The sequence below is a fragment of the Pleurodeles waltl genome, chromosome 7, assembly GCF_031143425.1.
Source record: "Pleurodeles waltl isolate 20211129_DDA chromosome 7, aPleWal1.hap1.20221129, whole genome shotgun sequence".
NCBI lineage: Eukaryota > Metazoa > Chordata > Amphibia > Caudata > Salamandridae > Pleurodeles > Pleurodeles waltl.
In genome coordinates this window covers 1113796394-1113822654 of record NC_090446.1, presented here as the reverse complement: position 1 = coordinate 1113822654, position 26261 = coordinate 1113796394, and the positions used below count along the sequence as shown (strand labels likewise).

Genomic DNA, 26261 nt, shown 5'->3' with positions numbered 1-26261 from the left:
TAAGTTATGAATTTTGGAAGTTTTAATACAAATAGTCTTTTGTGCATAATTACGCACTATACGAATCAATGGAGAAAATACTTTGAAAATGCATATAAAATCAATCAGTGCGATTAGCGATGTCTCCTTTTTCAGGTATGTCAAGGTCATCGGTGGCACTATGGACCAGCTGGAGAAGTTCGGGCAGTTCCCAGTTTTGATGGGAGCAGCTGCAGAAACTCGTTGGAGCTGGTGCCAGGCCACGTGGGTGACCACTTGGAAAAGCACTGCACAGGTGGACTTAAAGGTAAGCCCGATGGGTCCTCTTGAAGTGTTGGGGTCCCAAAGTGTGTGGTACCCTTAAGGCCACAGCTAGATCTTCTGTGCACAGCACAGGGTGGCCGGTTGCAGAGAGAATCGGTGAGCCAGGAGCTGTGCATAAAGGTGCCCTTGGAAGCAGGAGGTAGATATATTTGAGGGTCGCTTGCAGGTCAACAGGGACACTCTGGTTGTTTGTGAAGTCACTCGACTGGGGATTCCTCCTGGTCCTTTTACAGTCCGGAATGGACTGTCCTTCTTGGTGTCCGTTGTGAGGTGATCAGTACCTAGGGCTATTGCACAGTTTGGCCACTGGAGGGCGCAGTACCGCCAAACTTGGCACACCTGCAGGGTTTGTCCTCATGGTCCATCAAGCGGAGTTTGGCCCAGCTGTAGCATACGGTTCCTTGGTCAGCAGCCTGTCAGTGAAGTGGCTTTTCACTGGGTCTTTGGACTTGGGACTTGGGTTGCAGGAGAGTAATGCCTCCACTCTGGAGGGAGATCTTTGGGCAAGCAACCCCTCAGCAGCGATTGTCGAGTCCTGGGTGCAGCAGCCAGGGTTTGGCGCCTTTTCTTTGTGCAGAAGGACTTCAGTTCTCGAGCCTTGGGTCTTCTTTGCTGCTGGTCTTCTTTTGTCCTTGGAATCAGATTTCTTAGTCTACAGATGCCCACTAAATACTGTATTTAGTGGGCGTTTCGGGGAGTACTGGTTAGTGACCAATGTGTTATCTACCTTAGGGTGGCTACACCCACTACGTGACCACTTCCTGTGGGCAGAGGTCACATCCCTACACCTGATTGGTTATTTCCTTCCATTCAAGATTAAGTAAATGAAATAGAGAGGTCACCTCACATGCAATACCATAGGGGTGGTGGAAGCTGGGAGTGACCACTCATCCTATCCTTTGTGTGGTTTCCCGCCATTGCTCCCGCCAAAAGTGGGGGTTTGCAACAGGGCCGTCAATCTGCTTCAAGCAGAAGCCTTCGGAGTCGAGTTTCAAGGCTCGCTAGCAGGGCAGTGCACATTCCTGAGGGAGGGAGTGTTTGCACCTCCACCCTGAGAGGGATTTGTTCTGGGACCCAGAGAGCAGGACCTCTCACCCCAGGATTAAATAATCTTGTCTGGTGGAGGGAGGCAGGTTATGACCGGCCAGCAACCATGCCAGTGTAGTTAGCTTTTGCAGAGGGCACCTCTATGGTGACCCCTGGATACATTTTGTAATAAATCCAATACTGGTACCAGTTTGAATTTATCATTCTGAGTTGTTTGTTACCAAACAACCCAGGGCTCATAGTAGCCTTCATCTAGCTGTGAAACTCTTATTGACCAGTGTCCACCACATGCATTAAAATAGCAGCCCTGTTCACTTACTATGTCCCAAGTTTGGCAAGGACACAGTAGAGGCATGTTTCTCATTGCATCTATGCCCACACATACAGTATAGTGCACCCTGCCTTAGGGCATGCAGTGTGTAGCGGACAGGGCACACAGGCTGTGTGTCATGTCGAGTTTGCATTTTAGGATTGCATCGGAACACTTAGCCTGCAATGGCAGTGCTGGGTGCTTCTGGATGCATGGCTCTAGAGGGTGGCACAATCTGTGCTGCTGCCTTCAGGCGCATACCCTTAGTACCCCATGCTCTTGGTACCTAAATACCATTATTAGGGACTTACAGTGGCAGCTAAAGGTGTTGCCAATTGTGCTAATGCATCACAACAGTTTTAGGGAAAAAGATCTGGGCCAGGGAACCTGGTTAGCACTAACAACTTTGAGACTACATCAAATACCAGGCAAAACGTGGGGGCTAACCATGACAAAAGAGGCCTTTTCTCACAGTAGGTTTGGAATTAAAGTGGGCCCTCGAATGCAACCAATGAAATTGATATACAGAATATTGCCACTGGGTGTCCTTCAGGACAGCCAGGGTAGAAGGTAGTGTCATAATCAAGTTTACAATTGAGTTAGGTGCATATTAATGCAGGTGGTGGTCTGTACAGGTCTGCGTTGCTTAGGGGACACACCAGTGCTGTATAGGCATACAGAATGTACGGCAAGGATTACGTTTCTTCAATCAAGCAAAAGAGGCTAAGTGTCAAACGTAATACCATAGATCTTTAAGGGAAAAAAAACAAAAGGTGGTGAGATGTGTCCAAAAATTATGATGTGTATGAAGTTGAAATATGCTATAAATGTTTTTTCAAACTATTTTTAAGGAAATAAGTAGGTTTTATGAAACTGAATTGTGAAAACCAGATAATAAAAACGTCAACTAAAATGGCAGTTTGAAGCGAGTTGGCATGCTAATGACTGGCGGGAACTTGAATGCCTACCAGTGTGACTTCTGTAAACGGTGTAGATGTTCTATTAATAACACCAATTGGAAATATTTCTGGAGGCAATATTTCATACACAATATTTATTGTCAGACAATATTTTGACTACAACATTCTGGTACCACACCCTCACACACAAATGACAAGTATAGACCTAGGGCCCTTTGCTGGCTGAAAACACCCAGATTACAGCATATCAGTGGCTGGAGCATACCGGGCGCAAGGCCCGCTGTTTGCACCGGCCCACCTCCTACTCTAAACCCTGAATGTTCAAAGGGCAGTAAAGCCTGCTGAGCACCGAGCAATTCCATAGGCTAAAGTCCAAAGATGCGAACCATTAACAGGGAGCTTCTAACGGGAACCATTAACAGAACTATTAACAGGGATCTCTGAGCAGAAACCACTGGTGGAAAAAAATAAGGCGGAGGTGCTGTGTCAGCCTTCGTTTCAGAAACCAACCCAGCTTCAGCGTCATCAGAACCATGTCAAGCGACGCAGAAATCAGGACGGCAACACACACTTACATAGGAGGCATCTCAGAAGGCAAAGATACCCACCAAAACGGAGGAACTCCAAGAAAACCAGCTACAGAAGGAAATGCCACGATTACAGCCAGTAATACACGGAATCACTCCTGTTTAACCTTCTAACAGAGGCTAACACAACTGGCACATCAACTGAGAGAGAATCACACCAAAATCATACAACGATTGTAGGTGTCCCATTAAGAAGGACAAAAAACACCTCAGAGACTCAACAAGAATAAGGAAAATGCAGAGAACCAACAAACAGAGGGAAAGCCCCCGTGGCTGCAACTAAAAGGGGAAAACATACCTTTAAAACCTGCAAACAAAGGGAAGCCATGGGTCATCCAACAGAGTAGCAAGAGTGGAGGCTTCTAGGAGCCCAACAAGGTGTAAAACATCACAAGAAGGGGCAGTAAGAGGATGAAACCAATCTCCAGGGACAAATGCCTCTGGTACAACCAATGAAGTATGGGAAATACTCACTGAAACATTCCAAGAGCAGGAAAGCAACAGCAGACTCCCTCCGATGTTGGGAGAAAAGAAATGTGAAGGGCTGTCCAAAACTAAAAATACACCCTCATGCGACTCATCCATGAGATAGAAAAAACCCAGTATACCAGACAAGAACGATGAAACAACATGATACCTAACATTTTCCCTGAAAGGTCCCATCAATCACAGAGAAGAGGGAATATCCCAGGAGACCCCTAAATGGGCACGCACTGCCCAAAAAAGCTCATAAATAGTGCGTGTGACTAGAAATCCATAGGGGACGTTTTTAGCCCTTGGTGCCAGCCAGAGGAAGGGTGTTACTAAAAGACACAGATAGGGGGAGTGGTAGTGTCCATGGGAAACCCACCAAAAGGATGAGAACTCAAGGGTATGAAACCAATCTAATTAGGGCAAATATCTCCAAAGGAGTAACCTAGCCGAAGTAACCAAAAAATATGTATGTAAGACACAATTGTTTTATTTTAAGTAACACTTCTCTGGGAACCAAAGTTTGCCTGAGCAGGAGATAAAAGCGCACGTGTAGGCCAGATGTGGACTGCCAGGACCGCCAGGGTTCCACACTCTCATGGCTCAGTCAGATTGGCTCTCATACTGGACATGCATTCACTCTTGAACTGTATCACTAAACATTGTCACTACCCCAGACATGGGTCAGCATTTGAAAAGTTCCCGAAACATTTAAGTTACTGATCTGTCAAAGCTTGGAATAAACTGCAGTGACTTAACTCACAGCTAAGGCTCGCCTGATCCTGGGAGATCTGCAAGCCTGTTCCACACTCCACCAGGAACAGCATACCTGGGCTCATTACTCACCTTAGCTGACCACACTGTTTGAAAGAGGATTATGGTGGCTTACACCCTTTTCTTGCCTGTGTCTAGTGTGTTCTATAGAAGAGTGAAGCTTACACACATACATGAAAAACCAGGACAGAGTAAGACCTAGGCCTACTAGATGTCAGGCCCAGTTTCAGCTGCCATGATATTCTGAAAAACAAAGGAGAGGGGCATCCCTGTCGATCTAAGGCCATTGATTTTCCTACTACAAGCCAAAGCCATCTCTGTAGTGGCCACACGTCCTTAATACAAGCTGTGCGGAAAAGTGTGGGGGTATTGACCACACCAAGTAAATACTGGCGGTGGCATTTTTGTGTGGTAAATACATCCTATCACAAGTCTAGTACAAAAATGAGGGATAAGGTGGAGTGATCATTAACACACTGAAATCTACGTATTTTGTCTTTTTCGACCAACTCCACTCTCTCCCCTACACCCCCCAAATACACTTTGGAAGGCTTGAGCTGCCTAAATCGATCAGGAACTCTAAGGGTGCGATAATTATCTCAAAATTAGGTATTCTGGTCCCCGTGCAAACTACTCCTTGCACAGAGATTGGAATTTAGGCCTGAACTTGTAACGTTGGCCCTAGTCACCTCCTCACAATTGGCCTCAAGATAAATGGGGTGACATTTATCACACCTGATAAGATCCAACCAACTCTGCCTAGTCGGAATTTATCGGGTGCCATAAAAACCACAGGATTGCAAGTTTGTGGGAAATAAAATGCAGAGAACAAGGCGAGGTAAGGTAATTACAAAAAAGAACATGCTACAAAGGGAGGCGTCAAGTAATATGCAAGCAAAGACAGAGGAGAGTGGGGGTGTACTGGGTAGGAAGGAATGTTTGTACATTGTAGGAGAGGCCATGGCAAAGGAAGTTATTAAAGTGACATATCCCTGCGTAGGCTAAACGGTTCAGCTGACTCTGTACCTCCACAGTGTGGTGGAGACTGGCACAGTGCCTGGGGCGCGGAATGCCCGGCACCAAACCATTTATCACTCCAGGTGATATGTTGTTGTAAGAGCAGAGACGTATAAAATCAATACGAAAGCACAGGCCGTGGGATGTTTTATCCTGCAGATATGAAACATCATACATCACTCCATGTTCCGAGTGCAGGCAGACGGGGAAGCAGCCCAGTGTTGTTACATACACGGTGAGAATGCACGGCAGGGCTCTAGGTGTAGTCGCATACCAGGAAAGGATAAGTGAGAGACCCCGAAAAGTGTACACAAGTGCACCGAAAACGTGCATTGAAAATGTAAAAATGCTACGCTGCGAAGGGCCGATATAGTTTCCAAACACCCCTCACGGTCAGACCCTGCTCGGGTGTAGTGTCGCACCAGTGAAGTAACTGGTCGCAGGCACTGCCAAGTTGCTCGTTGTGAGCGAGGGATCGACCCCCTTCATGGTAATGATCAGTAGCATTGTCCCCACACCACGTGTCGCATAAGGTATAAATAAAGCAGGTTGGCAGGCGGTGGGTAAGGGTGGTTATTCCATACCTCCAAGTGCCTTGGCGCCGCCCCAACCCCGTCGACAACACTAGGCAGCACACGTTGATCCAGTGTATTTGTTACTAGTGATTCAGTCCTGGGTGGCGTAGCAGGCAGCCCAAAAGCTTGGGCACGACCTAGTAACAAAATAGTGCACAGGCTTCATACAAATGTTGCAAAGGGGATCTTGAGGGGCGGCCGGTATCGGCCTGCCCGCTGGGCTGTTTGGGCGAGTTGGTGCAAATGTGTGGGAATCACAAATCCCAGTTGGTCAGGATTACGAAGGTGAGGTTTTATTAAGGCTTAAGGGCAGGGAACACTTAGCCACCATTTTAAGGAGAAATAGCACAAGTCAGTGGCCCGCCCTCGCACCCACTGTTTGTAGGGAGCGGGCAAGGTGTGAGTGGGAAGGGTTTTTGCTTTGTGAGTATGATGCACAGGGGCACGTTTTGATGTTAGGGTCTGTCGCCGTTGAACAGGTGCTTGATGCATTATTGATGGAGGTTTAGGGTCAAAGCAGTTTAATTACAAGTTGGGAGGGGGGAGCAAGAGGCCTAAAGTTGACATTTAGATCATGTAGGAAGTTCAAGGTTTGCATGTTTTAAGGGTAACGAAAGTTCCAGTGGGAGGTAAAGGTACGTTGATCAGGGGTGGGGAAGTGACGTCAGAGTTAGTGGCAATGTTTAGTGAGGCATGTTTTAGTCTATAAGGCTTAAAGCACTGGGTGACGTTTGTGATGCGCACTTGTTCCACTGAGGCAGCCTTTCCCACACACTTGATAGTCGGGTGGTTTTGTCTGCGCAGTCTCACACAGAGGCGCAGAAGAACCCTTGTGAGGCACTGCAACTTGTTTAAAATCAATCCCAGTTGATACGGCCCACTTGAAAGTTGCTGTTTCCATTTTTAAACATCCTCTGTCCCCATCCCTTCAGTGCATTTAATTATCTGATGCACATTTACAAAAATGATTTCAGCAAATCAAGAGCACAGCAATTTTTCTTTACCACGCTTCTGTGTTATTTTCACCACCTCCACATTCACTGACAAACATGGAGGCACAGAGGCTCACTTAAGTATGTATAACGCTTTCTGTAAAACAGATGGGAGGGTATACTAAAAAGGCAATTACGTTTTAAGGAATGGGACAAGGCACTGGTGCTTATACACACTATATCCACGAATACCCGCTTCAAGTATACATAACTATGTCATCAGACCTACCTGACACCACACAAATTGAACGTTATGATGCATACTAATAAACTGAGATGCCCCAGGTGTGACCTTGTGGATGTTGTTTTTGCTCCCATGGTTTGGGGATGCTCGGGTATAACCAGCTTCTGGTTACTAGCAGTAAGAACCAAGCTGGGCAAGGCATTGAAAGAAAGGAATTTATATAAAACAGATCTACCGGCTGAGGTTGTAGAGTAGATAGAAGCTGAAAAAAGCAGGTAATACATTTTAGGCTTGGCTTTGGGAGTTGCCCACCGAGACATCGAAATGCATTGGCGCTCACCAGATGGCCTGCCACATACCAGATGGAAAATGTGGAAGAAGAATGGGCCTCTGGAGAGGGAGCCTCCTTGTGATTGGAGAAGAAAAGTCGTCAGAGATGCAGGCCACGATGTCTGGATGGAAATACGCATGGGCCTTCACTGATTATGATCAATAAAAGGAGGCTATATTGGCAATAGGTTACAAGAACAGGGGGCAAGGCAAATCCCACAAGAAATGTTCAAGCTTATTATTAAATGTATAGTTAACTAAAACCAATCCACCATACAAAAATACATAATTAATTTCATACTTATAAATACCATCTATTTCTGCTTCCTAGGATCCTGCATGATAAAACATAGTACATAAAAGGCACTGTGCACATGACCATAGTTATCAATCTATTATATATTTTAAAATAAAAACACTTTTGCTTGACTTTACTGACAGTCTACCCTCTAATCGTCTACATATTAAAATTCTGTCTTCTCATCCTCAAGACATTCCAGCGAATTGGAAAGCAGAAACGGCTCCCCCGATTGTGAAGTGGCGCCAAGGGGTAGACTGCTGTGCCCAGCAAGAAAAACTGGTTTATGGAGCAAGGGGCTGCCCTGCTAAATATGACAGAGTGTGGGGGGAAATGGATGGGGACCTGGGAAGACTGTTCTGCAGGCATGTCTCCAATGTAGGAATGTTGTGTGCCTTGTCCTTGACTAATATGACGGTACTCGATAGTATACCTTTGTTATATGCCTCGGACTTGTGCTGTGTTTAGTCTGCCGAGTGCAATTGTGACCTGTTGGGGTTTTATGTTGTTACACAAAATTAATAAAATTGCTTATCAAAAAAAAATCCTGTCTTCCCATCCTATTACTTTAAAATACAGATTTTTTTTAAACATCGTCCTATCATGTTTATGAATACCATTTTCTAAAATCTCAGCCGTTTACAGTAAAGATAGTACATAAAGGTGAGAGGCGAAAACACTATGCGAAGGACCATAGTCAACAACAATTCATCGAATTCCACATCTTATATCAAACAAAGATTGATAATATTTTTTAAAAAAAGCTTTACATAGTTGAGATGTAGAACTTATTTACCTAGATTAACTAGAAGTTTACCCTCTGATATTAAACAAATAGTAATGGTAACAGTAACATTTCAAAGTGCAGAGAAATTATATTTTTTAACCTAGTGTCTAGATGGTTATCTTACGTCTGCCCCTCTACCCGATCCCTAAATAGCTAGGAGACATATAATCAGAATAGTGGGACGGCATCATTCATGCAAATAGACCATGTAAAACTACCACATTTTATATTAATATTACTGCTGCCCATTTAGTTATTTCTTGAATGTCAAACGCAAGAATTTTGTTAGCCTGGCATTCAAAATATTATCAGATAGTTTAAAACAGGCAATCACCGCTTCTCTGCATGATCGTATACATCTCTGATTAAAAGCAGCCTTCAATAGGGTCCTACGCTCATTTAATAAACCACTACACAGTTAAATAAGATGGATGACGTCTTCCACCCGACAACCACACAGCCTACACATGGGGTTTAAATCAGTGCGTTTCCAGGGGTCTGAGTGGGCGCTACCTTGAATAAGGCCGAATCAATGTTTAATAAATACATCTTTATCAGCTTTTGACCACCCAGCCTCCAAATATGGCAGATTTTTTTTAGGGTGTTATCCTCATTTATTATCATCCATGAATGCCATCTGCCTGTTAACAGATCCTTATCCATGAGTATTGATTTCTTCTTCACTGTATGATTTAAAACGTTTTTGAATGCATAATAGAAGAGACTTTCATCCCCCAATGACGGTACATCCAGATCTTCCATGCCTTGATCCAAGTACTGCCTGGATTTGGATGTGGGGGTCAAATTTATCTCTTTCAAGAGTGCCTGACAAAGTTGAATCCCCCCCTTGTTGTCTGTAAGTGCTTCCAGATTTAAATGTAACTGCCCTTCGTAGCTATATTTTGGTTCAAATACCCATTTTCAAGCCTAATTTGAGGCTGAGAGCAGTTTCCTGGTAGTTGGAATAGGGACCTATACACTTTCCCAATTACCCTGTTTAGGATATCAGCATCTCTTCCTCGCACAGCTTCACTCCCATACCTGATAACTGAAGTTAATTTGGCAGCAATAACAAGTAGCAAGAGTCGATAACTAAGGCCTTCAAGCAACCTTTTCAATGTAAGAAAAGCAAGCAATAGTGTGTTTCCTTTTCTCTGTAAACCCTGCTTCTGAGGAAAAAAGGATCCCAAGAAATGTGTATTGTAGCAATAAAGAGTTACTAGATATCCACTGCAATACACCTGGGGCCTGATGTACAAAAAGTTCTAATAAGAAATCGGAAATTGCATCACATAATGATTTTCAATTCGGAATTAGGAATATACTAAAATGGATTAGTAGAAGTGGGCACAATTTGCACACTGAATTCTGCTGAATACATTGGTATTGTGTGAAACAACCTATGTATTAATAGGTTGGTCCACAAAATACTGATTTGTAGTGGGTCACAATTTGACCTCCCTCTATCATATGGATAGGGTAGGTCGCAAACTAAAACCCGCTACGAATAGTTAGTCACAGGCATGGTTGCTTGCTGAGGTCAGCAATTTTTTAAGGCAATCTGTTTTCTTAAAAGAAAAAAAGTGGGATACGTTTACAAAAGCAATTGAGTAATTTTACTAACGTATTTTAGGAGCAGGCAGTGGTTCATGACACTGTCTGCTCCTAACAAATGTTTTTGCCTATATTCGCAACGGGGAAGGGGTGGTTTTGGAACCCTTTCCAGTTTGCAAATGGTTACCGCCAGTTTGGAATTGGTGGTAAAGTACTAATGTTTTGTGACTGGATTTTGGTTACAAAACATTAATGCATACGTTAAGGAATGGGTACTTGGAAGAGACAACCTTTATATGCCCCTTCCAAATATTTATTCTCCTTTTTGTCTGGAACCCAAATTTTGATTTAATGTAACATGTTACCTAATCGCAATTTAGGTTTTGTACATTCAGAAAAGCCATTTTGTGGTCGCAAAGGCTCAAATGAGTCCTTTTAGATCGTTCAACTGCTGTGTATACCAGGCTCCAAATCATGAGTTTGAAATTATATTTAAGGAATACAAAATCTGAAGGCATATGGGCAATAAATACAGAACGTCTGAATTATACTGTTATATGTGCAAGTGTATACTGTAAGATTGCAGCATTAAGGGGAAATGCCAAGCTGAAACTAACTAGTGACACGTATAGCTACGCTAAACGTTGATATGCAATCAAAAAGATTTGTAATGTGGATACAAATGATACAATCAATAAATCTACTAAAACGAGTATAATGTTTACATTTCAAAACAAAAGAAGTCAAAGAAAATAAAACACCTCTTCAAAGGCACGACTGCTCGAGCCAAATCACGCAGCCTTTAGTTTACCGAAGGCCTCGGCTGGGCGTTCCCTTTGCGTCCCAGCCCCCACCATCCACTAATGACCCACGTTTTTAATCAAGCAGAAGGCAGTTGGAAATCCGTGCTCCTTTCCTCTATTCTGGGACAGCTTCCTCTTTCCTGTTCTTTTATTGCCTTCAGTAAACATACAAGACTAAGCTGCCTGTGGTGTGTGCTTCAGTGGCCGGTTTGTCTGGAAAGGAAAGCCGGGCTACTGCTGCACACGCTGCACTTGATTTGCGTGTGTAGGTGAAGCTTGCAATGCGCGGTTCATGGGCCAGTAGTTCTGCGCGAGAAGAGAACGCCCGTGCTTCTGCTTGCCAAGCAGTTCCTGTATTGTACACGTGAGGAAGGCTGTCACTCATTGGTGGTGCTTACACTGCACCAGGACTGAGGAGCAAAGAGCAACCTTCTGCTGCTTGTGCTCTACCTGTTCATCACATAAATGAAGCTTGCTCTATTGTTGCCGAGCTGCATCTTTCCGTTATACATAACAGAACTGAGGAGTGAAGCTTGATCTGCTGAGGTCTGTGCGGTTTGTTCCTTTAGTGAGTGAAACTTGCTCTCTAGCTGTCTGCATTTTTTGCGGGGCTGCAGCTCACATTGCTGCTGGGGAAAGAAGCTTGATCTGCTGATATATGTGCTGTCAGTTCTTTCAGTGAGTGAACTTAGGATTCCTGCTCCCTGCATTTTCTGTGGGAATGCAACCTGCTCTACATGTGCTGAAACTCTTAACTTGTGGATGCGGACTATGCTGGACCTTCTGAGTGAGCATTTAAACAGTGTCTATGGAATATCGGTTTGTGTGTGAAGGATGCTTGCATTGCTGAGGTATGTGGAATCCACATTTGGAGTGTTATGATGATTGTGATTCTATTTCCGGCACCAAACCAGCTGTGTGTGTGTGCGCAAGAAACATGCCTGACAGGCAGTGGCGCCTAGGACCCCAAGCATCTGGACTATGGGCACCAGTGTCACATTCTTCTGCTCCAATGTTAGATGAGCAGTGGAGCCAGATTCCTGTACCCCATGCCAAGTGGACAGTTGTTAGACCTGACATCCCTGGTGTGTTTTTTCCCTAAACTTTTTGCGTTCCCTCCTTCTATTTTGTAGACTTTGTTTTTGTTGGCCTTAGTAGTCTGTGCATTTTACAATTGCTAACCAGTGCTAAAGAGCTTGTGCTCATTCCCCTAAACATGGTAAAAACTGGCTTACATCAATTTGGCATATCTAATTTACTTGTAAGTCCCTAGTAATGTGGTGCCACATGTACCCAGGGCCTGCAAATGAAATACTACTAGTGGGCCCTCAGCACTTATTGTGACACCCACTTAAGTAGCCTTTAAAACATGTCCCAGGCCTGAAATTGCAGCATGTATGTACTTTTAAACTGCTATTTTGACCTGGCAAAGTAACCCTTTTGCTAGGCCTAAAACTCCCTTATTGATACATTTAAATATTCCTCAAGGTAGGCCCTAAACTGCCATAGTGAAGGGTGGATTGTATTTAAAAAGCTAGATAGGTACTTTCAAGTTTTACATTTCCTGGTAGTGAAAAACTCACAAATGTGTTTTTCACTACTGTGAGGCCTACCTCTCCCTCTCTCGTTGAATAACAATAATTTACATTATTACATTTGATAATGATAACGTTTGTTTGCGAATGGGTAGAAATCTCATGTTTGATGTTTAAGGAATTATAAATTAAAATCCTCTTTAGAGGTAAAGTTGTATTTCAATTCACAATTCTGAAAATGCCACTTTTAGAAAGATGACATGTTCTTGTCCTATCAATTTGGTGCCTTCAGCCTGTATCCTGGGTCACATGACTAGGTGTAGTTGGCCTTTGTGTATTCCTCCCACACAGTAACACAAAAGGGGGACTGGGTATTGACAAGGTGGATGGAGGCAGAGCTGCCATCTACCACACTTGCACTTCAATAGGTGCTGCCTCCTGCATTCACAAAGAACTCCACACTAGCCTTTTTTCACCCCAGACATTGTGGGACAAGGGTACGGAGGAAGAAAACTCCAGAACCATCTGTGTGTGTGGGGGTAGGGTATTTCCAGAAGTTTCTTCTACTTCAAAGCTGGCACCTGGTATTAAAATAGAACCCTCAACCCTGATCTTCAGAACACTCCTGGAGCTGTGGATACTACAGAAGAAGGACTGCCCAGCTGTCAGTGGACTGCCCTGCTGCTTGAGTCCTGCCCTGCTTTTCTGAGAAGGAAGACTGGACCTTACCCCTTCATCCCAGGCTACCTGAGTGATTTGAAGGGTCACGTGGCTGACCTCCTATCTGAGCTAAAGGAATACAACAAACTCCATAGGCATCCCTGCAAGTGCTCAGCTGACCTGTTGCAACTGGACCTGCAGTGGGGCCTGCGTGAGCCCTGCTGGCCTCTGCAAGAGCAAATCCTTAATCCACAAATGGTGCCTTCCCAGGCCCTGAGCCCTTAGCTGGCACCAGAGTGCACTCATCTGGACACAAGGAGAAATCCTGATGTTTTGGGCTAATGACCATGAATGGGTCAGTTCACACTGAGATCTTGCCACCTGTGCTAACCAGCAATGCGAAGCTCCAGTAAACCCGACTCTTCATGCTACAGTGACCAGCAATGCAAGATCTGAAACTTGGACCACAGCATCAGCAGACCACTGACACAAGGCTCCAGCAATGACTGTCTGTGATGCCAGACAGGATCTTCGTGCTCTTTGTGCTACAACGACGAGTGTTTGCAACGCACGGCTTGCTCTTTGTGCTACAGTGACAACCATCTACTACACACTTCCTGCTCCTCGTGGCCTCCCCCATCTCAAACTGGATTCTTCATGACAGACTTAGAAAAGATAACTTTTTTCAGCTAGACTAACCTGGTCCCTGTGTGTTCAAGTTGTGAAAAGAGGCAAAAGGTAAACATTCCTCTTCTGTATCCAAACTGAGTGTCCCTCCAGACCTCTGGTCAAGGGTTGATGAACATGAATGACCTTTCTATGCTCTTCTGCCTCACAGCATTTTGTTTTTGTAGTCATGGACTACTATAGCAAATGGCCTGAGGTCAAATTCAAGGGTGAGCCAGGTTTGAAGAAAGCTGTTAACGCCTTAAATGCCATTTGTTCCTGGAAAATGATTTCCAGAGTTCCTTATGTCGGACAATGATGTACAATTTGTTAGTTCTGACATGGTCTCATTCCTTGACAATCCTGGGATCAAGCGCCAGTATCATCCCCAACCAATGATCTGGTTGAACACATGAATAGAGACTTGTTGGAGAGCATACAGTGGGCAACAGAGAATGACTGCAAAACTGAGGAAGCAGAAAGCACAAACACAATGCTGAGATTTGATCACACTACTCCTAATTCAGGTACAAAAGTTTCACCTTTTGAGCCTATGCAGGGTAAAAAACATTCCTCCTAAGTTTTTGCACCTTGGATGGTCAAATAATTGAAAGGGTATGTGTAGTTCAAAGAGATGGATGACATTGTGTCTGGTAGGGTATAAGAAGCACAGGGCAAACGGAAAGCCTCTTTTGATGCTAGGAAGAGTGTGAAACAATTGACTTTGACGTAATGGACGAGGATGTGTCCCCATCTCATATTCTAAATAGGAGTGAGCGGGTGAAGAATCTCCTTCTAAGGTTCCATTGACTTTTAAGCTATGCTTTCATCTCATGGGGTCTGCTCTTCTCTGGGTCGGGTTATTCTCCATTACTGCAGTAATTATATTTGCAACTTGTGATTATATAGTTTAAGCAATTTGTATTGTTTTAATTTCATTTTTTTTAAAGGGGGAAATATTAATGCTGTGTCCTTCCTATTGGTGCTCAGTGTCTGTGCAAATGAGGTTCTGAGTGCTCCCTGGAAGTTCTAGAGCTTCCCCATCAATAGATGTTCTGAGGCGAGAGGGTCAGTTGGAGCTGTTGGTGACTCTGTAATGGATGCTGAAAATAAACCTCTTTCATCTTACTTGTATCGACTCCTGCAATGCATCACAACACATATTCATACACCTTTTATCAGATAGGCAGTGGTGGAGAAGTTCTATCCATTTTTGATGGGCCTTAGTGGCATTTCTTCACCTCCAATGTGTAGAGCGCAGCAATTTAGTTTTACCCTGCCCACCCATTTCCAATGGGCTGTGGTACCACGTTCCTATGCTACTGTGTTGCATGGTTGGTAGTGCACTGTTTGCATGCCCCCATTTAAAGAGTGGCTAAGATTCATTAGCAACAGAGCCTTGTTCCTAGACTTCTTTGGGCAATTATGCTTTGTTCTGATACTCCATACGGTACTGTGCATGACATTGCCACGTTCCTCCTGCATACCTCTCTGGTGAACAGTGTTACCAAGCCACTATGCCTGTGTCCGATGTGTGGGCGTTCAGTGTCTCTATAAATAAGAGTACATAACACGTACACTGTGTCATGTTCCTATAACCCCCAGTCTGCTGGGTGGGATGCCACATTCTCATAAACTGGCATTTGATGAGCAGCAGTGGTTGGTTTCAGTAATTCTGTGTCTGCTGGGAGGTGGAGACATGCTCCTGTATCCCAGTATCTCATTAGGATGCTTGTCATGCTGCAGTTTTTATCAAATGTAACCCCAACGAACAGAAGTCCTGCACTCCGATCCAAAAAAAATTCTGGTAAACATTCAGAAGTTACATGCTCCTCACTCTGAACAGGTGCCTCGACTTACATGGGTACCCACCCTAAAACCTATGGGTTCCATTTAATTTCCCATGGTATCTCAAATCCCTGTCTACCACCAATCCAGATTTGCACTTAATAAATTGCACCTCCATGGAAATGAAAGACTGATAGTTTCTTATAAAAACGTGTTTTTAAATAGCAGTTCATACCACACGTCTACCATTTGTAAGTGCTGTAAATAATCAATATTGCTATTATTCAGTTTCAGACACACAATTTACCGACCCTAAAGGATGGATGACTAAGTGTGCCGTGTCGGGATTAGAATTTACCTTCAGATCATCTCATATGCTTGTTGCAAGCATTTCAGTAATTGAGCACAGTCTTAATCCACTGCCTCACTGTAATTCAGTAGTAGTACACGCTCTGGTACTGTCCTGAAGAAAATGCCATATTATACGGCTTACCGAATTCAACTTTTGCTCTGTTGGAAGACATTTTTCCTTCTGAAGTATGTCCTGAAAGACCCAGTACATCAACCGTACTATATGATCAACTCAATGGCTATCTATTCAAGGGCACTTGAAACCTAAACTCTGCCGCATCACTACGCAACCTTCCTCTTTCAATAGCCCTTCTACCTCACCAGCAACTTCTCGCTTTCCCTTGTATCATATGCAACCAAGAGTAAACCACCTGAACAACACCAACCAAAAGAACCTCAAATTGGAGAAATGAACCTGTCCAAGGTAAGCACGGTCTCACATAACCCAAGACACATGGATTCACGCATCTCCAAGTCTCACTGCCTTCACACAAAAGATGGATTATTTTTTCTTCAAAAACTATTTGCATTGCTTCCTGAGTACAAATATTTCCACCATCTTTTCGTCAAGTATAGGCATGGTCTACTATTTGCTCCCGCAGATGTCAGGATTGCGAGTACCTCATTGTCCTCATGGGTTTTCTATAAAAGTGCCTTAAATATCACCGTCGCAATGTACAATAAATAGTAGGATTATTTTCCTATTGCCCCATGTCTGCTTAGCAGTGATGCTATCACAAGGTGCCCATATATTGATGTCCATAGATTGCGGGGTATCAGGCTCCTCTACACCATATTCACTGGGGTGCGGAGCTAGGTTCCTATAACCCTGTTCCTCTGCAATGGTGACTCAGGTTCCTATATATTTGTTCAAGAGAAAATGTTGTAGTTATATAACCCATCTTGTTCGATGGGTGGAAGCACTTCTGTTCCAAAACTTTCAAAGTATGTCTGGCCTACATCATCACAGCATGTTGAACTAGACTGTTTATGTACCTTCTGAGTAACACAAAGAATCACAAAATATTGCTGTACTCCTGGAAGATGACAAAACATATATACATTATAAGGGAATGGTAACAAAACTTTGGAATGGAATACACCCAGAGTACGTATTAGTGCCTCAGATAGAAGGAAGCATTACTTTTTGCACTCTCAATCTCGTTGGGTGAAAAGGGCATATACAGACACGGCTCTCGAGCTAGCTGTGCCATTCAGATTCGAGCTGCACCTCAACACAGAAGACCAATCAGACGGAAAAAGCATTGCCCACTAGGTATTTCTAGTTTATTGCTTTCATCAGCATCCTCAGGTCAGGTGCCACTGGATTTTACAGGAAAACAGAAGTGCAGAGTTTCAACCCTATGTTACAACATTTGGGCTATTTTTAACTTTCCCAACAATATTACGGGACTGGAGTTAAAATACTAAATAAGCACCCTGGACTATTTTGGGGGAAAGCTGCAATTTTCCCAAATACTCTGGGTCTGGAGACAGACTAGTTAATTAGTTGCCCAGCATCCTCAGAACCTCAGCTACCCTACCATTTGGATTGGGCATGGCTGAGCAGTCTGAAACAACTAGTCAAATTTGGGGCAGGACTATGAAGGATTTGGTATGGTTGGTCTCTGACTACAGTCGCACTGAAAAATGAAAAGTGATTTAATACACCCGGGTAACCGTCAGTGGTTTAAACTGTCAAAAACTTATACCCTTCACGTTTTAGGTATCATGGTGTCAGAGAACAGCAGTATTTTAAGTATTTAAACATATAGGGGGTCATTTACGACCCCGGCGGTCAGTGATAATATGGCGTTAAGTACTGCCAACAGGCTGTCTGTACTTACCGCCATACCCCTACCACCACAAAAACCATGGCGACAGGCACTATCAGTGACAGGGAATTCATTCCCTGTCACTGATATGGGTCTCCTCCCCCCCCCTCCTCCAGTTAGCCCCCCACCAGCCTCTACCTCTCCAAAGCACTTCCCACCCCCTCTATATTCACGCCCCCTTCACACACACATGCATACACACACCCATTCCCCCATGCATCCACGCATGCATACATCGATTCACACACGTATCCGCACACACTGTCATACATACACGCAGACACACATTCACATTACACAACATACACGCACTCACACCTCCATACATGCACACACACATTCAACATGCAACACACACCCGCATCCACGCACACAAACATTTACACACCCACACACAACACCACACTGATTTACCTGTGTTCAGGGCGTCCGACAGCAGAACACCGCCAGGCCGTATTATGGGTCATAATACAGCTGGCGGCGGTCCGCTGGAGTGGAGCTGCTGGTGGCAGCAGCTCCACCTTACCAATATCCGCCGGCATGGCCACAGCTGGATTTCTGCCATCCTTCTGGCGGAAATCCAGCAGTGGTCATAATACGGCGGACAGCTGGTAGCCGCGGCAATGGTCTTTTGGCGGCCGTCGCAGCAGCGGTAGTTGGTTTTTACCGCTAGTCTCAAAATGAGGGCCATAATGGCGCTGGGCATCTGAGTATATTATGTACCAGCAATCCATTTGTGCAGCACTCAAACTTCTACTGTGCAAGGTAGCTCCTAATAAGCTACAAACATATCTGATGGGAAGAGCACCATGTTTCTATACCCCTGTACCCGATGGCTAGAACTGCATTGTTCTTCTGTCCCTGTGACAAGATGGGCAACTGTGATATACTCCTATACTTCCTACATCCATAGGTTTCACAGGGCGAAGTGCTCTATTAGTTTTAATCACTGATGTTTAAAATGTAATAGTTTGTTATAAATACATCCCTACATGCACAATCCTATGCATTTGTTGGATGACATAGTCATGTTCCTAAAACTCAGTGTCCAAAGGTAATGTTTAGACTAATGTAGAATAAAAGGCAGTGACATGTTGCTAAATCTATGACTGTATTCCCATGAGTGCACTCTTGATGGGTGTTTTCCTATCATCCTATACTGTCCAACAGACAGTACCATCTTCTGCATATAAGATTCTGTGCAGCAGTGCCTGAGCCTGTGACCAACTAACTGATGAGCAATTGTGAGGTTTTCCTATTACCGGGTCTATGATGGACAACAATGACATGTACCCATTACCCTGTGCTTGATGGTAAGAACTGCTGTGCTGATATAAGTTAGGGTGTGGCGGGCTGCAGTGCTGTACTCGTATACCTCCGTGTCTGTATATACTCTTGTCTGATGAGTGGTGGTACTATTACTAGAGTCTCACGGGTGGTGGTGCCATGCCAGTATATTCTAGCATCCTATCACTTCAATGAGCTACCGCTATACTTGCTTGGCCAGCACAAAGGTTCGTAAGTCAAACCCATAATGTCCTGTTCAGCATCTGCTGTAGAACAGTACCATTATTCACCAATCAGAGAGCACTTTGCATCTTCCACCTTCATCTATGAGAGATCTGCCCTTAAAACACCACGTGAAGCGGGAGTGGGCGCTATGTGGTCTGTTACTCAGGGCCTCTGGAATTATGCAGCAGTAGTGCACCAAATTATGCAGCACATTTTTTTTATAGTATTTCTTTATTTTGTAATGTGTAAACATGGAAATACTGTCTTGGGAAATATATCGCCTCATTAGTACGAATTTAACAACCAAATACAGAAATAAGCAAAGGGAAAATGAACAGTTAATCTTTGACAAGGGCCTTCCACTACATGCAAACATGTCACCTTATTTTAGTAAACTTTGACCCAGATAAGGTAGAAAAACGTTTTGGATAAAATCTGCAGATTTTGCAGCAGATGATAGATTATATAGTAAAAGCAGCAAATTGACAGTTATGCGAAAAAAGCAGCGGACGGAGAACTGCATAATTCCAGTGGCTCTGCCACAACTACATGGTGACAATGTGCTGCATCAGACAGCAGAGCTGAATTCTGACCTGTGCCAGGTTAGTGGCAGGTTGATACAGCCCTGTACATAGAGACATAATCCGGCTTTAACACAGCACAGATCTTTATCTGAAAACTTGCAGCAATGGACTCAAAACCTTCTCATCAAACAACACAAGCTTATTCACAGACGTAGGTAAAGTTCTCAGAATACCAAACCTACATTTATGTTATCATGGCTCTGCCTTTTCCTAATTTCTATTGTCCAGTCTCCTCACCTTCTAAATTTCAGCCTCTTGTCTCGCAAGGTTTCTCTCCAAGCTCCACCTTGCTCGATTTCTGTTCCCCAGGTACCATTCCACCCTTTTTCTCTTAGTCAAGCTCTGCTCCACCCTTCCATTTCAATCTTTCCTATCTTATATCTCTATTCTCCAGTCTCCACCCCTCATTAGGTTTTCAATCTTTAGGCACCAACCTTCTTCTCCTTTTTATGGGCGACCACAAAGTGCTCCGTCCATTCTGTAATCTCTCTTTGGGCTTGAAACCACGCCGATGCCACGCCAGTCACTTACACTGGTTCATGGGCTTGCCGTTTAAAATCCGCTTGCTTTCATTTGTGAAAGGCATGCATACGTCATGCCTTTTCCGGTGTTTAGCCCACCTAAACAGCACCGGTAAAGTACCAAAAACATACAAGGCTCAATGTTTTCAGCCTGGAGTCCGGACTACTTTATCTGTTTGTTTTCCACGCAGCGTGATCGCGCTGCATTTTACATAGCGTGATCGCGCTGTGTTTTTTTTGCTTTACAGCGCTAATAGCTCAAACTCGAACAAATGCGAGACCCGTTGCATTGAAAATGCTTGTTTCGTTTAACTAGCTCCAGCCTAGATTTCTAGTGACCAGTAACTTATGCTCATAGTTTCCATGTTCCAGGAGCTGATCCTATCCAGGCTCAGCCATTCTTCATGTCTATTTTTTGGACTTCTTCCCTTAGCATATCTCCTCTTTCCGCCGTCTTTCCTTGGCTCCACCATAACAAATATATATATGTTCCAGGCTCTACCTCTGATAATCTTCTGTGCTCTATTCAGATGTTTGTCTGCTTTTAATATTCACCCTTCTGCATTTGTCACTCTGCTAGCCACTGTACTGGTGAGGCCTGGGTATTATCTGGTTTTATTCCTCCACAACAGGGTGTGACCTACGACCTCTGACTCTGCATTGATGCCGTTGGTTCTGCTCTACTCCCAAGGTTTTAACCCACTGTCCTATTTCTGGACCACTTTTCTAAAATCTTGCCAAGTTCCACCCTCTTCCTGATTCTGACCATTGTTCTTAGTTTTGCCCCCTTTTGTCTGTAGTTTAGCCCTTATTCCCTAGTCTTGTCCCCATCACTTCTTGATCGTCTACTCCTGGATCTGGATCTCTTCCACATGTCTCTGGGCTCACTCTCGGATTCTGACTTCTCTGCATATTGTCTTCCTCGTTTTTTGCCCCAATCCATCATTTCTACGACACTCTCCCAACATGGGCTCTGCCTCTTCCACCCACAAGTTCAACCCCAGCAACGCGCTGCCTCACCTCGCCGTACTAGTTCCACTGCACCCTCCCCTCACCTGTTTATTCCCCTCTCTCCTCCTTACTTGTAGCCACATCCAATTACCTGTTCCTTCTTGCTTTCCTCGCTTGCCCGTTGTACCTTCTCCTCCTCCTTCTCCTCCTCTGTACCCGAGGGCTTGGAGGCCTGGTCCCCAGGCAGCCCATGGACCAGGTTCTCAGAACATGAAAGCCCAAGGGTCTTCAGTCGCTCATCGGTGTCAGGGTCCACCACAAGTAGCCTCAGGGTGCCAGCTGCCGCCCGAATGCGCTCCACCACCTGCTGGTGACTCTCAGCCTCCACATTTTGGCCATTTACCTCTACCAGGCGGTCATTTGGGCGCAGACCAGCTCGGCTTGCTGGAGAGCCAGTTTCCACCAGCCGAATGAACTGTCCCTGCCGGTCTTTCTGCCCATGCAGGTGGAAGCCATAGCCATCAGGGCCCTTCTCCAAACTGCAGAGCCGGGGCAGCTGCTCCACCTTCCCTGCCATTGCTCAGGAGTGACCGCTGCAAAGCCTGTCTTCCAGAATCTAATAGTGGGCCGAGAGCAGGATGGTGATAGCTGCAATAAGTGGCCTTTGAGGGATGAGAAGAGCAGGGGTGTGCCAAGACCCTGGAAGCAACAACAGAAGGTAATGGAGCAATCAAAGAAGTTAATGGGGCAATATGGGAACCTGATGGGCCAAAAAAGGAAAATTCAACGGCAATAAGGGGAAGTTACAAAGACAGGAGGATTCCAGATCCAGGGGCTGAAGGGGCAATGTGACTAACTGGAGAAGAGGATACAGTCTCAAGAAATTGCGCTGGGTGGCCAGCTACGCGCGCTGATGGGTCACCGTCACAAACTCAGAGAAGGAAAATGGGGGGTTAAAAAGGCAATTAAATCGAAAGTGGACAATACGGGAATGAGACTAAATGATCAACAGGATGAGAGGCTACGGGAAAGAAGAGGAGGTGTACGGAGACTGAAAGCGTCTCGGGCTCTCTCAGCAGCTGTTTGGAGTTCCGGAAACTTTCTGGGTGCTACTTTGACGGGGATCCTGCGCTCTGAGAGCTCGCTCGGAAGCCCTGGACACTCCCGGATTTCCCTGGGATCTCCCTCTATCGTCCAGAACAATCCCGGATCTCTTCTCCTCGGGCATCAACCGGACTCTGAACCGCTTCGAGTGTAAATGCCGGCTTTCTAGAGGGGCGCGGCCTTGCAATCTAGAAAGACTGATAACACAACCAATCAGGCTACAGAAGGCGGACCCAGGAAAAAAATCATACATATTGGGTGGGGCTATTCAAATGAAAGCACAGGCCCGCTCCTGCTGCCCTCGGGCTCATGTGCGCGCGCCCCACGTACAGCCGCAGGCACCCTGGGATATGCAGAGAAGAGTACGTGCGAGGCGCAGCCAGGCAGATATGTCTTAAGGCATGAGCAAAGTGCGCTCTGGCACAGGGCCACCCCAGCCTTTAAGCCTCCCGACCCCCATAAAGCCAGCTCTGTTATGTTGCGTTTTGCCGTGATGAGCTTGAATAATTCTTAAACAGATTGTATTAAATGCTGTTTTCCTTTAACTTATTTTTAATGTGAGTGGTGTGTGAGATTCTATGACAGACATTTTGCAGAGAAATGTTGTGTATATGTTTAATGCAACACCCATAAAAGTTTCTTCTAGATAAAACATGACCTCAGGTATGTCACAGACATCATTTGCAGTGATATTGGTGTCTGCTGGTGTGTTACAATATTTGATAACAGGTCACTAACCTGAATATTAGATGCAAACACATTTAAAATTCAGACGAATGTTCCTATGCACTGTCATTGACCTGGCTAAAGAAGACATGAATGTACTGAAACTGGATCATAAATTCAAAGCTATTCCAAACAGGCACTCCCCTAAAATTCTTAGGATGTCCCTGCAGCCAGGAACAGTGAACATGGCGAGAGCGCTGGAACCACGAAAAGGACGTGCATGGAATCTAACGAGGTACGTTATAGCGCAGTCCCCCTCCATTTATTTATTGATAATTAGGATTTTCTGTAGCGCAAACCTGTCCCGAAGGCATTGATAGCACGCCTTGTCCTTAGTAAGTAAACTTACAAGGGGACGCTTATAGGTCGATGAATCTTTTAGATCGCATGGAGTATCCTAGTCAAGCGGCAACCAATGCATCATCAACAACATCATAATCAATAAATAACACCATGAAGAAAACCTTATCTAATAAGAAAATACCATCACTCTCAAAATGTTAATCATATTTTTTATTCCCTATGAGTTACAATTCTGATCAAAACCTTTATTTCAAACTTTGTATTGTTAATCAAACTTTATTAGCATCATGAGCAACAATTCACCATTGATTTATTGATAGGCAAAAAACGAGCATCAACATAAGTCAGCAATTTCTTTAACCTCGAATAGTTCAGCAAAGCAAGTCAGTCAGTCTACCGTCACCATTAAGTCACCCTTGTCAGCCTGCCTATCTCAAATTAGCATCAGCATGTGGGTCTTCATGCAAAAACAATCTAGCTAAAAATCATTAATTTGGAAAAAAATCTATTGAAGAGAGAAAACATTTTAAACAGCGCAGTTGGTACCTAGAAGAAAAAGCACACGTTAATCAATCAACATTTTATAGCTACCTATCCAAGATAGATCAGCAACGAGTCAGTCTTCGTCTCCAGGTCATCAGTCATCGGAAAGGCTCGGACTCACAGAGAGCAAGCCCAATTTTCAGCACTTCGGACAGTTTCTCCTGACGTCATCAACTTTCACCTCTCCACACTCATTTCCCTTCTTGTGTCATGACTTTTTATTAGAGTCTCTCAGTCCGTCCCACAAATTGCTAATTGGTCAACCATATCAGGGGTTATGACTCCAACCTATAGTTTTTGTTTACCACTTGTTTGCGTCAGTTCAAGCATCAAGTTCCATTAACATGATTGGTCCTTCTATCGATGAGAACATCATCCGGCTCTTCAGGTAACAAAATTGTTGCCCACAGTCTTTTAGTCAGTGCTTCCATTGTTCAAGTCTTGGGAAAGTACATTTAGCCTACTCTACACATAATTGTATCAATTTGTTCTGATCGTCTCCTGTCCGCTGGTACATTGCAGAAAATTCTAGCAGAGCTCATCTGAACTCTGTACATTGTTGGAGTGTGACCTTTTAAAATTAATATTAACATGAAAAGCTTGCAATATAATGTGTAATGGAGCTGCATAGAAAATGTGTTAGCGTAGAAAAATAATGTACGCGTTGAAATGTGCCCACGGGGAGTGGCCACCAAGGTATACGATGGTTAATGAAACTGACTAATGATGAATTAACAATGTATTAATGTATGACTTTGTATTAGCATTAAGGGTTATGTATTAGGGATTATGCTAAATTAATAATTAGGCCTTAGTTAGTGAGGGTCTGGGCCTAGCTGCCTGGTCTTATATTAACTGTCTTTTTCTAACGTGCAATGTGCTGTTTTTCTGAAGGACACGAAGCTGTACTTTTCCAGAAGCTAGAGCTATGTGTGTAGCAGTAGTAAATTCTTTCTCATGGGACCCGACTTGCTCAAGGAGACATTCTTGCCAAATGCAACAGTGTAATTCACAACAGGTGCAAGGCCGCTTGGACTAGGAGAAGACAGTAGGACTACTGACTGGAGTGTAAAGTGTAACTTTTCCTACCTGACATTCCACCCGTTGAAGACGTCAATCACAGGAGCCAATCGACTGCATGAGAACTGTGTTAGGTGGAAATTCTAGTAAGGTGCGCGGAGAATCATTGGACAGAAATAATGATGCACCAAAATTGATCCAATAAGAAATTAAGGACTTGTTCGACAGTTTTGATATAACAGGATGACCTGAGAAGAAATCAGTTATTATTGGGACACTTTTGTTGTTATTCTGACATTCTGCCTTAAGCCATAGTTTGCCATTATTCTTTGGGACTTTGTTTGTCTATTTGCATCCGATATTAGTGAATTCCTTAACTAACTCTGAATTAGCATCAGCATGTTGGGCTTCATGCAAAACAATTTGGCAAACACAAGTTTGGAAAAACATCTAACTATGGCCTCTATCAAAAGAGCAGTTGGTACCTAGAAAGTAAAGGCAAACAGACAATTACAATTTTCCATCAGATAGTTACCCCTCCAACGTATCAGCAATCAGCGGCAGTCTTCGTCTTCAGGACATCAGTCGATTCGCCATCAGCAAAGATAGGACAGGACAAGTCTCAGTATGGCATAGTTTAGAATAGACTCTTCCCTCATAAGGAGGAGAAGCCAGTATCAGATAAGGATTCAATAGAGGATGGTTAAGATATCTATCTTTAGCCAGGTCAATGGTCCTGGGCAGAGGCAGATGACTCAGATGATGATGAGTTCCTTAATCAGTTGCTAAATGATCGACCACCACCATACGCCCAAGATGACAATAGACCAAGTACTACTGCAGGTCCTATAAATTTGACGCAGAACCAGGGAACAACAAACACAGTACAGGTTAATACTGTTGCAACACCAGTTCCGGTGCAGAATAGTGTCAGTGTGTCCACCGCTCCAGAGATGCAACCTCAGTTAGAGCCACCACAGGTTCAGAGACTTTACCCTGATGTCCCAGTACTAGAGACTACTACGAATTTGATGGTGCCGTCAGATCTGGCATACACGAGACCAAAACTGATACAGACTGAGCCAACTCCACTTTTACTGCTTCAGGCACAGCAACAGATGATTCCGAATTACACTTCGGTCACAGGACCGCAGTCAGCCATGGCACCAGTAATAAACCAGAATATGGGAGTTAATGCTCCACAGGTTTT

General features: G+C 44.3%; 1 protein-coding gene across 1 annotated transcript in view; it reads right to left on the bottom strand.

Annotated features, from left to right (window-relative positions):
- Positions 1 to 22595, bottom strand: part of NHERF1 (NHERF family PDZ scaffold protein 1) — a 143968-nt gene extending 121373 nt beyond the window's left edge. The window contains exon 1 of the mRNA XM_069200084.1: positions 21507 to 22595. Within this exon, the coding sequence (XP_069056185.1) occupies positions 21507 to 21932 (426 nt within the window). The 5' untranslated portion in view covers positions 21933 to 22595. The remainder of the gene's footprint in view (positions 1 to 21506) is intronic.
- Positions 22596 to 26261: the final 3666 nt, after the last annotated feature.